The sequence below is a fragment of the Talpa europaea genome, assembly GCF_964194135.1.
Source record: "Talpa europaea genome assembly, chromosome: 11".
In the NCBI taxonomy this organism is placed as follows: Eukaryota; Metazoa; Chordata; class Mammalia; order Eulipotyphla; family Talpidae; genus Talpa; species Talpa europaea.
Window position 1 is genome coordinate 9,555,433 of NC_140078.1, and position 14,918 is coordinate 9,570,350.

General features: G+C 53.1%; 1 protein-coding gene across 1 annotated transcript; it reads right to left on the reverse strand.

The window, feature by feature from the left end:
• Window positions 1-266: 266 nt before the first annotated feature.
• On the reverse strand, window positions 267-9,328 carry CD40 (CD40 molecule; the record flags this gene model as incomplete). The annotated part of the gene is made up of 10 exons (XM_084246615.1): window positions 267-407; window positions 883-911; window positions 1,023-1,109; window positions 2,463-2,524; window positions 4,981-5,074; window positions 5,355-5,501; window positions 5,744-5,869; window positions 6,033-6,056; window positions 6,186-6,264; window positions 9,278-9,328. 10 exons carry the CDS (start codon window positions 9,326-9,328, stop codon window positions 267-269), a joined length of 840 nt encoding a protein of 279 aa, XP_084102741.1.
• Window positions 9,329-14,918: the final 5,590 nt, after the last annotated feature.

Sequence of the window (14,918 nt, forward strand, 5' to 3'; positions counted from 1 at the left end):
TACCGCTGGCTCAGAGGGCCTGGTGGGTATTACCATGTGGTCCTCTCCCCCCCTCAAATGATCTGCCTCCATCTTTAAAAGCAAGTCAGGAGACTGCTCAGGTGAGAGGTTCCCCCCGAAACCTGTGTTAGGGTTCCTTTCTCAAACCACGGGTACAGGCGGGGCGAGGCTGACCCAGTGCCAGCCGCTCGCCTCCCTCCGCAGCAGCAGCAACTCCAGGCTCTCCAGGCGTGTGCCCATCTGCCCACACCAGGGCACCTGCCACCTTACAGTCTCTCCTGCACCGAGATGCGGCTTTCTTTGCCATCCTCCTGGGCGACGGGCTGGCACCCATGTAAGGTCTCCTGCACAGGAGATGAATCTTCCATCTCCACCGGCAAACTCTTACTGTTGTTGAGTTGGATCACCTGAGGAGCCAAGGTAGGTGGTTACCCCAGCGACACCTCTGAGGGTCCTTCCCTCCTAGTGGGGGAAGTGCCCCCTCCAGGCGCCTTCCCTTTCCCAGAGGGTCAGGCTGATTCCATGGGTGCCTCCTGCCCCCTGCTGGCCACACCAACAGTGTCAAGAAACTTCCAGAGTGGGAGCCATTGGGTTCAGGGAGCTGTTCCTCTGGCACCCCCCCACCCTGTGCCCAGGCCCCCAAGACATGGCTCCCCAAGTACTTAATGCCAAGAGAGCAGCAAATATCAGACTTTGCCCATGGTACCAGGTACTCTCTGGTGAGATGAGCTCTGGAGATGACAAAAGCTGGCACTGAGTCAGTATAGGGTGGGGGGCACAGAGAAGGACCCCGAGTGGGGTTTAATGCCAGGTCAGCAACCAGGAGACTATCTTTCCTCCCAGTTTGCTAAAACTTTGTTCTGGTTCCCAGGGGTGACCAACCTCCTCCTCTGGCTTCTTGGCCACCTTTTCTGGGGGAAAAAAAAAAAGGAGAGTTAGTGAGCCCAGATCTGGAAACAGGTGTCCAATTCTGTTGTACCCCTTTCCTTGCTTTCCCATCACCTCCTCGCCCAGGGACTCACTGATACAGGTAGACACCAACAGGCCAACCAGCACGACACCCATGATGATGGGGATCACCAGCAGGACTCGCATCCGATTCTGGAAACCTGGAGAAATCAAAACTTCAGCAATGGCTCCCCAGTCCCGTGGCTAGAGCCGCTCACTTTGCTAAAAGCCTTCCATTCTGAGGGCACCCGCCTCAGACACTCCAAACAGGCAGTCCCTGGCCAAAGGTGGCCCGCAGGTATCTGTAGAGTGATCAGCACATTTTTTTTAGCCAACATTTTTAAATTGGGAGACTGCATGTTGAAAATCTAGGTACTCAGATTTCTCTTAGAAATTTAGAAGCTCTGGCCCCAGTGAGCCAGCAAGCCCACTTGGCACATCAGCCTGAATTGCACAGTGCCACCTGCTTGCCACACTCCCCAGCCCTCCCTACTCTCTGCCCATGCTGAGGTCCAACATCATTTATGCTTGCCCTGCTCCTTTCCTTGTAGATGGATGGAAGAAGAGGGAATAGAAGAAGGGAAAGTAAGTATTCCTTGTACCTAAGCCTCTGTTCTAAGTGGGAAAGTGAAAGAAAAATCAAGAGGTGGGGCAGAGACTGGGATAAGGCAAGTAAGGTAGTTGCCTGGGACAAAATTTAAGGGGACACACACACAACCTCAGTAATCAAGATAAGAAATAACAATGTCACATTTTTGAAAAATCAGCAAACTGTGATCTTCAGGCCAGCTACCTGCTTTTTCAATAGTTTTATTGGCAATGAGGCTGGGATAGGGTGAAGCAAGTGAGGGAGGGTTGGATTCTGTCTTTAATATTTTAGTATTTTGTTTACTATGGATTTTTTGCATTGTGATTTCTTTAACTATTGGATCAAAATGTTACATATCTGAATTACTGCATTTTCCTGGCACTCCCTTAAATATTGTGTCCAAAGCAAGGGCCATGCTCACCTCACTCTAGTTCCTGCCCTACCAAGAGGAAAGTGAATTTCAAGAAAAAGCAAAGAGAGTGTATCTTTCTTGCCCCTGACCTCTTTCACTCATTAACATGCCCAGTGCTTGCAGCCTGTGCTCTGTGCTGCCAGCCCCCTCCTCATTCTAAAATCAAAACAGAGACTCTGGGAGGAAACTGTGTCACACCATGCAGGTGGCAGAAGAGCACAGAAGAGCCCCTCCCGAGCATGAGAACCCCTGCCTGCCCCTTACACCAGCCTTCTAAGGGGAGTTCTGTTATCCCATTTCACAGATGGAGAAACTGAGGCTCAGAGAAGGGAAGTGGCTTGTCCAGGCGCCACGGATAAGTGGCAGAGCTGGGATGTTGTAACCCCAGACTGCCTTTCCTCTTGCCTCACCCCTTCTTCCGTTTGCCCTCCCAATTGTTATGTGTGCCTCAGTCTCCCCCTTCCAGGCCCCAGCCCCCAAGCCTGCTCCCAAGGCCCATTCTTCAGGACTCACCACAGACAACATCTGTCTTGTCAGTCCCAGCCTGTTGCTCCACTAGGCCTTTGGCCTCACAGCTGCAGACAGACACATGCACAAAGAGAGAGAGAAAGAAGGAAAAAGAGAGATGTTCAGTTTCCCCAGTGTAAGATTTCCAACCTCAGGGAGAGAGAGTCAACCACCCCCAAGTGCAAGTTCACTGAGCATGTATGACATGTACCCGCCCAGGCTGCCCATCCTGGGCACAACATAAATCTGGTCTAGGGAGCTCGTGAGTGCAGAAGAAGAGTATTGCACATCTTGAAGGAATAATAACAAGAGAGTTTCCAGTGAGGGCCAAGCTTGGTGACATTGGAAAGTGAACTGGGAGTATTCAGAGAAGAGACAAAACCCATAATGACTGGAACTGAGAGGTGAGGTCTTCACACTTTAAGGCAGGGTTTCTCGGCCCTGCAGCTTAGCAGCATCCCTGGCCTCTACCCACTAGATGCCTGCAGCCTCTCCCTTCCTAGTCGTGACAACCAAAATGTCTCCAGACATTATCAAATGTCCCCTGGGGAGAAGAATCGCTCAGTTGAAAAACCTCTGGTTTAAGGGCCATCCAGAAAGACTTCCCCGGGGAAGGAAGATGTGAGTGGCCCTGAATCTATCAAATTTAGAACAATGGGGCATTCCCGCGAAGCAGGGTAACGTGATGCAAGGAACTCGGTGTGCAGCCTGCCAGGAGGTGATGGGGAACGTTGGAAAACCGAAAACCGGGTGTTTAGTGCCAGATCATTGATAATCGGGCCTGAAGGTTTCCCCTGAGTTCATCTGGCGAGTCCTATCAGCCTCCAACCAAATGATTTAAGTGGTGACAGGACTCAGTGGCCTGCGAGCTCACAGGAGAAATTTCAGGAAAGTGGCCAGCCAGGAGGCCCTGCGGGTGTCTGAACATGAGCTGATGCAGACCTGGCCTGAGGTGGCCCCACGAGGAGTGGGGAGGAAGGGCCGGAGAAGGACATCCCAAAGGAAAAGCCCACAGGGAAGGGAAAGAGAAGGGCTTGGAAGAAAGCCCGTGGGAGAAGCGTCTTACATGAGAAGGGTGCGTGAGCGTTTACAAGATCCCTTTACAGGTCCCCGCCCAGCCTGCTGAGACTGAAGTCACCCCCATTTTCCAAAGGAGGCACCGCACACCTCCCCCAGGTCACGCCCTTCCTAAGCTACAGTGAGACTGGAACTCGGTGCTGAATCCTCGCACCCATGGGCACCTCTGGCTGCCAGCCAACATTTGTCAGTAAAGACATGGGTAAAGATGTGCTGCGCCTACTAAGCGCCTGGAGCTATTCTAGGCTTAAGGGGCACATCGTGGAGGGGAAAAGTCTCTACATTTGAGGCGTTTGCAATCTACTGGAGAGAGGCTGTAAACAAATAAGAAAGTTCATATGGGATGATACCATGTGTATGGACGGGGTGGGTGTGTGTGTGTTTCAGTCTCTGGAAGGACACGCGTGAGCAGTGGCTGCCTCCAGGGAGAAGGGGTGGCCGAGAGACGTGGGGAAAGGGAGGCATCACTGTGACCCTTGTGGCTTCTGCCCCGTGTGCCTATCTTATCCATTTTTAAGAATAAAATGTAAAGGGTTACTGGGCCGTGTTTAAGGGTATTAGACAGAAAAGGTTGATGCAAGAGGAAGAACAGGGTGTTGGGGGGCAGCGAGCAACAGGATCAGGGAGGTCAGCGGCTTTGGGAAGGAGTCTGGCTTGGGTTCCGGGGGCAGCAGAAGCCACGAGGCATTTTAAGGAGGGAACGCTGTGACTTGAAGCGACCCACAGAAAGCACACTCCTGTGAGAGGCTGGGGAGGCAGCTGAAGGGGAGAGACGAGAGGCGGGGGGGGGGGGGCAGCAAGGAGGCCAAGGCGCCACCCAGACAAGGTGATGGTGACCGGGCCCAAAGTGCAGTGGTGGCCGTGGAGCCAGCGAGGAGGCAGCCCTGAGACATTTAGAAGGCCGAAGGACAGGAGCTGGCGGCTGATGTGGGCTAAGGCCACAGGCAGGGGCTCGTGGAAGAAGTGCTCCAGAGGCACAGTGGAGCCCTTTATGGGTTACAAGGGGAGAAATTGGGGAGTCTGAGGGTCTTGTGGGTCACCCCGGTGGAGGGGCACCGTCGGCAGTTGGACATGACAGCCTGGGACGCAGGAGATGACTCTGGACAAGAGATGCTGATCAGGAACCATCTGAGGGAATTGGGAGCTGAAGCCACGGACACAGGAAATGGCCAGGAGAGGCAGACAAAGAGGCTGGAGAGTAGAGTCTAGAACCGAGGCCCAGAAAGCCAGTTACGGAGGGGGTGAGCTGAGGAGAAAGACATCGGGGTGTCTGTTACCACAAAGAGAGAACAGGCAAGAAGCTGCAGCCGTCTGGTGGGCCACGAGGCTACTCCGGATGCTTGTTAAGTGCGAGAGTGTGTGTGGGGGCGGGGGAGGGGCTGGGGCTCAGGACAGGTAGCCAGGGTGGGAGGCAGGTCCCACGCTCCTAGGAGATAAGCCTTTATACCTTGTCCAAGGGTTACACTTTTCAGAAGCAGATGACACATTGGAGAAGGAGCCGGCGCCGCAGGGTTCACAGACGGTGTCAGAAGTCCCTGTAGCTGGAAGGGAGGAGAGGGCACTGGTCATCACGGTGGCCACCCCTGGCTCTCCGGTGGGGTGTCCTTCCTCCCACTGCCACCCCACAGAAGGTTCCTCCCCCCGTCCTCCAAGGCAGGGGTCCATGGCAGGAAATTGAACAAGAAGTTTCCATGTCCTGCTCAGCCAAGTGGAGATGCCTGTGGAGGCGGGCCGGCGGCTCCAATCCATTCCCTCTGCTTCCTGGACCCTGGTCCTCTACTGGGCGCTGGCCTTAGAGCTGATCCCTGATGGGGCGCTTACCCATCTGCTTGACGCCATAGCCCGGGGAGCACGTGCTGTGTGGGGAGCAGCTCTCACAGACTTTGCCGGTGCAGTGCTGGCCTTCCTCACACACGCAAATGGTGTCTGTCTTCAAGGTGCCCTTCACGTGAACCCGGAGCCCTAGGTCTGAGCAGAGATGAGCAAGAAGGATGGGGGCGCTGCTCGCACTACCTGCTCCTTCTTCTTTAGACCTTCTTCCAGGCAGGAACAGCAGCCAAATTATTTAACAACCAGTACAACCAAGGTGCCAGCCTTTCAGAATGGACCCTCTCTAGTAAAACAGAACCACACTAGAGTGGCTACATGGTCGGGAATGAGCTGGAACACGAGCCCCTGCTCCCACGCAACCTGCCCCGTAGCCCACGCACTGGGGTCACAGTATTTGTGCTGGTGACAGCGTCTCTCTTTGTTAAAGGTGGCTTGGAATTCGTCTCTACTGCAAGAAGCACATTCCGTCGGCGCACTCTCTGTGCAATCCTTCACCAGCTTCTCTCCTGGAAAACATCAGGAAATGAGGCAGTTCGGGACAACCCAGTGAGTCAGACACTTATCGAAAAGAGATCAGACTGGGCTCTAGTTTGAAAGGTGAGTGTCTGGACCCTTCCAGCCTTCGTGTCTAGTGGGGGACATGGACGAGATAGGTACCTTCGTCCTAGGTAGGCAGAGGGAGCCCAGAACATTCTAACAGCAGGACAAGAGTGGTAAATGCCAGGGGTCATGTAAGATTCAAGTTCACAGTTCACACCTGGGGTCTGCATCTGCTAGCAAGTCGAAAGGGTTCCCACTCAGGCTAAAGGAGTGGCATCTCACCTGGCTGGCAGCAATCACAACACAGGTTGTCTTTTGGGTATTGGTTATGTCCGCATGCAGTGGATGGTTCTGGGTGGATCTAAAAACAGAATTGTGCAATTGGAAGGGATCTTGACATCTCTGCGGTCTCCTCCTTGGCAAGACGGCCAGGACAGAGGCTGATCTGTCAGATCTGTTAGAACTGAAGTGGAACTCCAAAGCAGGGAAATTGGAGGCACCGATTGCTGGGTGTGTTTGTTTTCAGCTAAACTGCCAAGTTATGTGATCAAAAAAAGTACCCAGAGGATCATTCTGGTGTTTTATAGTGTTGGCACTAGAACCTCACAGTATTCTCGGATCTTCTGTTTGGTTTGACCCTCGGTCTTTCCTCTTTCCAAAGATCCAAAAGGACCAAAAGCTACCGGAGTAGCTCCTCTGAAACCCGGAGATTGTTGGCTTCAGCTGGCCCCAGTCCTGTGGGGGCTATATTTAGCACTGCCTCTTCCTTCTATTCTTCTGCTCCCCCTCCCTCTCCCTCTCCCAGCCTCATCTGCTTTCTCCCACCAACCCTCATCCTCTGCTCATCTCACCCCTCCCCCAAGAAATGCCAGGATGGAGAGGCTGAGTAGGTAAAAATCCAACTCCTTCACTTTGCAAACAGGGAGACAGAGAAATGGAGGTTGGGTCCTTTGCCCAGGGTCACACAGTGATAGAATCTGAAGAACTCATCACCTCTCTGTCAACTTGGGTCTCACTGCACTTTTTTTTACCTCTCCCTGGTACTGCCCAAGCTATTATTTCTTTTTAATGTAAATACATTTATTTTAAACCTAAGCCTTCTATCATTGCCATGGGCAGAGAATCAGCATCACTCCTCTTGAAGAAGAGGTGAGCCTCAAAATAAAGTCAACAGAAAACCGAAGGCATTAAATCACGTGCATTGCTTTGCTTTTGGAAGGCCCCCCACCCAGGCCTGCTCTTGATTGTTGCTTATAAAGGAGGATTAGTAAGCACTTGAAAGGTCTTAACTATGGTCCCCACAGACTTCTCCCTCGAACAACGAGAAGAGTTTTTACAAGAACTGTAAAGTGAACCTACGCTGTTTAATTCTACACCCTGTGCTCCCTAAAATCACCCCACACCTGGGAAACATCCAGGGAAAACAGCACAGACTTGAGAGTCAAACAAGATTCCAGTTGTGGCTTGGTGACACTCAGTAGCTACTTTGCTTCTCTTAGCCTCAGTTTCCACATCTCTAAAATGGGAGTCAAAAATGCCTGCCCCACCCCAGGTGGGTCTGAGAAGAGATAACAAAGGTTACATGCATATGGCCTGGCACAGAGTCTGCATAGTAGGTCCTCAGTAGTCCATAGCAGGTGCTCATTAGTAGATGTTCATTAAGTGGCAGTTTGAATATCATACATATGTGAGTGTCCACTTGGATGCCCAGTACCCCGCTAACTGCCCGGCTGCCCAGCATCCTGCCTAACTGGTGGCTCTCATGTAGCCTCTGTGGGTAAATTACTTATAGAAATGATCTTGCCCCAAATGGGGAAGGAAGTAAAGGCTGCAGCCCCACCATCACATCACAACACACCACCCTGTGATGTTCTTCCTGCAACTCTGTAGACCTTCCCACCACCCTCTGGGAGCAACAAAAGCCCTGTGTGCATTTGCAAACATGGGAGAAATATGACTTCCTCCCCCTCCATAACTCTGGTCCTTCTGATCCAGAAAGGAGTCCGGGCTCAGGCTGCTGACTCCCATCAGCTGAGAGGCCAGCCCAAGAATCAGACAGATGTAGGTTTATATGCAGCTCCCACCAGCTAGGAGAATATTGGCAAGGTATTTCTCCTGAGCCTCAGTTTACTCATCTGTGTAATGGGGGAGTTAAGAGAAATCAGACCAAGAAAGCAGGTAAAACCTTTTACTTGCAGTCTGACCCCCAGGAAGCTCTCTATAAATAGCTCCTGCCATTGTGGCCACAGCCCAGTCTCTACCCGAAGCCAAAACTGGGAGGATGTGCTTGAGAAGCCACGCTCCTACGCTCCCAGGCTCGCTCCTCCGCCGCTCCTCTCCAGGCTCTTACTCCACCAAGAGTTCCCTTTCTTCTGTCTCCAGCTCCACCCCTTCCTGCCTCTTATCTCCCTAGGAGCCATTGCTTAGAGTGAAAATGAAAGCCCTGGGACCAAAGCAGCTTCCTCACCAGGTCTCTTCCCTTGCTGTCCACCCACAACTTCACATGGGTCATCCCCCGCCCCAGACTTCATGCCAGAATGTACAGCCCTTGAGAGTCAGGGGTGGCCAGAAGCCTTGGATGAACGAGTCAGGTACTTGGGGGAATCCCGCCTCCCAAATGAGGAACTACAAGAATACATTTAAAACAAAAAAATGAGTCAAGTGTGGCCTTCCGAAAATCCCGGAGATGTGCTCGGCCGGGCATAGCTGAGTCCTTCTGGTGCCTGTAGAAAAACCCCTGCTGGCCCTCCAGCCCCTTCTTGGGTCCCATGAACGGTCCATCTCCCCCCAGGAATCCCCTCTACCATCTTAAATTCATCATTTCAGGAGGCAGAGACACAGCCTCGGGTATTCCTAAACTGGATCAGCCAGGATTTGAGGGTGTTAAAAGCGCCTGGCTTCTTGAAGAAGTACCCGGGGCTCTGCACCCTCTTCTTGTTCCCACATCACGCCTTGGAAGAAGGCAGCGCGCGCTGGCCAGGAGAGGATCCCCACTCCCAGAGGCCGGCATCTGTCCACAAGGCAAAGGGACAGGAAACCCTCCAGACCCTCTCCCTCCTGCTTCTGAAGCCCCTCACCCACGTCTGCCCGCCCAGCCGCTGGGGCAATGCCGACCGACTCCAGCCTTTCGACCAGATGAAGATTCAGGCCAAACCCCAACCCCACCCACACCGCCCAGGAACCCCATTACGACCCCAGCCTGGGCGGCCACCTATTCAGCCAAGACCTGGGCTATTTGCCCAGCTCCCACCTACCCTCCTGTGCACCCCCAAATAAGCTAAGGACGTCTCTTCCCCCCAGTTTTGTTGCTCTACCCATTCCCCTCTCTCGAACCCCAAACTCTCCCGTGGGGTGGGAGCAGGAACTCAACTCACCGCGGTCAGCAGGCAGCCCCAGAGGAGACACTGCAGCAGCCGGCGAACCATGGCGAGCGGAGGCGGCGCGGCCGAGAGGGCGCGGGACCCGCTTCTAGTAACTCGGGGTCCCGGCCCCGCCCAGGAAAGGGGGGGCCCTCAGGGACCAATCGCAGCCCACCTGGCTGGAGGGGGCGGGGCTCCCGGAGGCTCCGGCCCTGGGGTTTCCCGGGACTCGTCCCGGAGTCCGGTCCCCGCAGCTTCGGGACGCGCCTGGGGGGCGGCGGGGCTGGGGACGGAGGAGGGAGCAGGGCAGTCCGGGGCCAGCCTGGCTCCTCGCCCCCTGGACCCACAAAGGCCAAGCCGAGGGGGGTAGAAGTCACCCCGCTTTCGGGGGTGGAGGTGAGGACCGGGAGAGAAGAGAGATTCCCCCACGGTTACTGTGAAGACGCCGCTGCGACCCCCCGATTCTCCGCCGCCGCCCCCGGAAATCCCGGCAGAACCGAAAGCTCACCCCTCGCAGATGGGGGGGCCTGAGGAAGTCCCCCCCCCCCAGCCCCAGAAAACGGGAAGGCCGCATCTGGGTGTGGGGAGCGGGAGAGCTGGGGAGGCGGCTGGAGGAAAAGTTTCCCGACAGTTTCGTTCTCTTTCAAAGGAAATTCCCTCCCGGGGGGCAGGCCCGGCGCCCCACCCGCCCGCAGGCGCTGGACCTGCTCCCGGCCCTGCTCCGCTCCAGGCGCCGTCAGCGCCCGGGGAGAGGCTTCGGGTCAGCCAGCCTGGGAGGGCGCGGAGGGCCCCCTGAGAATCCAGGGAGGCTGGGGACACTCTAGCTCCACAAAGACACACTCACGACTGCGCGGGGGCACGGCCTCCGCACCCCGAGTGTCCTCGCCCTACCCCCAGAAGGATGCCCGGGCTCTGGCTTAGGCCCTGCAGCTGACGGGCTGGATTCCCTTGAGCTTCAATTTTCCCCCCACTGAAAGCGAGGGCGCTTGAGCCACACGGGTTTTCGGGTGATAAACCTCTAAACTCTGACTCTGCGTCAAGCCAAAAGTCCAGGCTAAACAGATCAGGGAGGATGGGCGAGGTGGGCGCAGCTAACCCCAGGGTCCTGGCTTCTGCTGCAAAAGACACACTTGCAGCCCCGAGGCTTTTCCCTCTAGAATCCATGCCCTGTTTCCCTGGGCTCTGATTTAGAGGTTCATCATCTTTCATCTGAGTTGCCCCCCACCCCCAGACCTTCTCTTTCTTTTTCTTTCTCTTTCTCTTCCTCCAGTTCTCTTTGAAAACCCCAGCTCTGATCTGATGATCTAATTGGGGCAGTTCCCTTCTTAAAAACTTCTTCGGGATCCCCTACAAACTCCTCCAGGTGGCGAGCCCATCCCCACTCAGCCCAACCTCTCCCCCACACTCACTCATTGCCATGCCCTCCGGCACACACTGACATCAGCCATGCCCACCTTCTCCCCATTTTCCAAACATGCAGTTGGTTTTTCTTGTACTATTTTTCTATCTTCATGTCTCCTTCCTTCCCTTCCAGTTTAATTTTTTAAATTTTTTAAAAAGATTTATTTATTTCTATACAAGAGCTGGGGTACAGCCCAGAGGCACAAGAGGGTGAGAGGATTCACCAGAGACAGAGCGGGGAGCAGAGCAGGCAGACCACGGAAATACACCTCTGAGGGGTGCAGCAGGTGCGACAGGAAAGGTCTGCCACGCCATGTGAGTAACTTCCTGTCTGGTGGGGAATCAAACCGGCGCTGCAGAGGCTGCATACAGCTTCATAGCGCTGCATTCAACCTGCTGCACCACCAGGGAGGCCCATCCAGTTTAAATTTTGCCTCCTCTTCAGTTCAGCCTCCTCTTAACACTGAAACAGAGACAGACCCCAACCCACCCCAGGGATCGTGCATACTGGACCCTATAGCTCCATTTACCTGCATTTGATAGTGAGCTCCTTGAGGACAGGACTGAATCTCTCCCAGTGCTGGGCACATACACACCAATACCCACCCACACTTGCTGGGTGAATAAATAAATAGGTTAATGGGTTCAGTAACTGCTCATTCTAAGCATAGCCTCCATCAGGAATGATGGGGAGCAGGAGATGCAAAGTTGGTCATGCCCAAAACCAACTTTAGAAACCTAAATATAAAACTGAGGCCACAAGAAGGGTGGGGGTGGGGAGCAAAGGGAGGAGGGGGCTCCATGGACTATGATGGAAGATCACTGGTGCTTTGGTGGTGGGTGTGGCATGACTTACATTTGTAGAGGTATGAACCAATACATCCCTAAAACATATGCAATTTTGTAAATTGACATTACGTCAATAAACATTTTTAAAAAAATTAAGCTGGGGTCTCCCTGGTGGCGCAGTGGTTGAGCGTCGGGTTGCGAAGCTGCCGGCAGCCTCTGCAGCCTCTGCAGTGCCGGTTCGATCCCCGGCTGCTCCCCGGCCACTGGAGGAGGGTCCCACATGGCGCGCAGACCTCTCCTGCCGCCCGCTGCTCCCCTCAGCAGTGTACTTTGGTCCTTCTGCCTGCTCTGCTCCCCGCTCTGACTCTGGTGAATTCTCTCACCCTCCCATTCTTCTGACTGTACCCAGTGCTTGTATAAATAAATAAGTAAATAAATCTTAAAAAAAAAAATTTAAGCTGGCTGTGCCAATGCTGACCTTGAGCTGGTGGTCGACACCAACAAGTGAGGAATGCTGGAAATCAGGGTCCAGGGAAGGTCATGAATGCCCCTGAACAGACCCAGGACTAAGAGAATATTAAACTATCTTTTCCCTTTTTAATCCACTTGGAAAGAAACAAGCACAGTTTTAATTCCTTGGGGAGGGGGGAGGCGTTACTATAATGACGTTGGCCATTCCTTATTCTTTATTTGCTTGATTCCAAAATTGGGCCCTTCACAAAACTGCCTTGGGAGGCAAGTACACAGAATTAAAACATTAATTATATTATATAAAACATCATAGCAGCAATTAAGGCAGCTTAAATTAATGTGTGAAAGAATAAATAGTAGCCTTCGGGTTGCCCCATGGGGTGAAGACCAGATAAGATAAAGGGAAGATATTTTAGTGTATGCATATCCCGAGGAGACGTGTGCTGGCAGGCGCAGGCCCTGCAAAGGCATGGAATCTTCTTGGGCTGAGAAGTGCATGCTGCAGTGGGGAGAAAAGAAGGTGGTTTATGAAGAAGGTGGCAATATACCAGAGTCCCATGGGGGTGGGGGGGGGCGGGTAGGAAGGGCTTGGTCATCGCAGGAAAGCAAAAGATATACAAAAAAGCCAGGACCCAGGAGGAAATGGCCCTTATAAGGATGGGGTGGGAGGGAATCACAGGGCTGGGTATATGAGTGAGAAGTGTGCCTGGAGGTCAAGTCTATGGTGGTACCAGAATCTGGTGACCAGATAATTCTAATATGCAAACTGATTGCGTTGCTCCAGGTTTATAATAGAAACCATGCTGCCTAAGCTCGTGGGGTCCCTGGCCTGAGTGTCTGTCCTTTCAGCCTGCAAGCTGCTGCTCCAGCACCTCTCCCCACATGGCCCCACTGTCACCTCTGCCTGGAAAGGCCTCCTCTACTCTTCATTGAGCCAGTTCTTTCTGGTCCTTCAAGGCTCACACTTGGGTGCTCTGATTCTGGAAAGCCCTCTCTGACAGCCAACCTTGGGTGTGCACAGCTTCTACCCTGGGTACTCCCTCAGCACCCTGGGGCTGCTTACCTAGGCAAGACACCAGCCCTACCACACCATATTTCAGTTATTCTGCTTATTCATGGAACCAGTGTATTGAGGCGACTCAGCTCGCTGGGGCATAATAATGAAGCTTTTTCCCCCTAATGTCTGCCTCCAGTCATGCTGTGCGGGCGCTCCCTTTTCTATCCCTTAATGACATCTTGGGCAGATTGCATTACTTGTGGACCACTTTCTGTTGTTAAACCTCCATCCTGGAAAGTTTTATTCTCAACTCAATTTAAATCTCATTTTATCTTCTCCTTTCCTCATCCAAGGGTTGACTTGAGCCAAGACCCTACCTGCTTGGATAAAAAATGGGGGGTTTTGGCCTGGGGACCCACAGAAAAGGGTCAGAAACAACCGGACAAGCCCGGAAGGAAAAGAGCAAAATCAACATTAAGATAAAAGCTGCCGTTGTCATCTCCCCACGGGTCTCACCCACATCTGTGTCACCCAGTCCACGACCAAAAGACAAGCGCAGTTTCTTCACGTGTCTCTAGGCTCCCCGCGCCTCCTCCAGGTCTCCTTCGGCTCCATCCTGCTTCCTTCCTCAGTCTCTTCTGCAGCTTCTCCTCTCCCTGCTCAGCTCCACCCTCTCTTGGGTGGGACAGGGAACCTCCCCTTTTTCTGGGGACCACCCTGTTACAATTCCTGGAGTGGAGGACCATTGCAGCCCAATGCCCACACAGCCCAGCACAACATGCTGTGTCCAACATGGACACTGAATGGTGTTTGTTGAGTAAATGCAGGACTATGAAGAAATGGGGCAGAAGAAATCCAGCAGGACCCACTAGCTCATTGCACACCTTCCTGGGTAGCTACTCTTCTCCACCAGATGATGAGCCTCTCCAGCTGGGATTCCCAGGCCCAACTGTGCACAAAAATCTCCCCTTCAGGTTGGGCTGGAATTTATCAAAGAGAACCAAGAAACTCAGGAGAGAAACCAGATAGAAATTAAGAAAACCTGAGAACCAGCAAAACAAATGGGTGAGTTGACAAACTTCTTTATTGTGATCTAATTAAAGCTACTTACTGACTTGGCTGTTCCTGATTCCTAGATCAGGAGAGCTGGGGTCTGGTCCTGTGGCCATCCTAGGCTCGTGTCTGTAATAAGAGATGGTTTTGATGGGGGTGGGAATCCAGTTCCTTTCCAGGCTCAACACCAGCATGATCTGGCTTCTGCTGACCTCTCCCTCTGTTCACCCACCTGACTACGTGCCAGCCATCCAGACCTCTCAGTTCCCACCTCAGCCTTTGTCTGTGCTGCTCCCTCTGCCAGAATGCCCCTCCCCCTGCTGATTCTCCTCCACCATTCAGGTTTCTGGCAAATGGCACCTCCTCAGAGAGGCATTCCCTGATTACTTCATCTGGAGTGAGTTCCTCCACTGCCAACCCACCTTCCCCACTGCTGTCTTCTCTCTTCCAGCACCTGTTCTACTCATTCTTGTTGTCCTTGCAAGCAAGAGAAAAAAGAGGTGGTGAACTTAAATACAAGAGAAGCTACTGGAAGGGTTTCTCCCTCCTTCCCTCTCTCTCTCCCTCCCTCCCTCTCTATCCCTTTAGGGAAAGCCAGCTGCCATGTCCTGGGGACATTCAGGCAGTCTTCAGAGAAACTCTCTTGACAAGGACCTGAAACTCAGGTCACCAGCCACGTGAGAGGTGAGAAGTTCACCCTTCTGGTCTGAGGCTTCCAGTCAAGCCTCAGATGACAGGAACCCCAACTGTTACTTCGGCTGTGAGCTCATGTGATAATAAACATGTGTTGGTTCAAAATCCCTGTGTTGAGGATAACCTCTTACACAGCAATAGATAATGAATACACTCTCTAACTGACCCTGAACTTGAGTATCCTCCCCTCAGGGAGGGTTTGAAGTTTGAAGTTTGGAGGAGAGACAGCAGAGGGTCCACACTTGGCTTTCA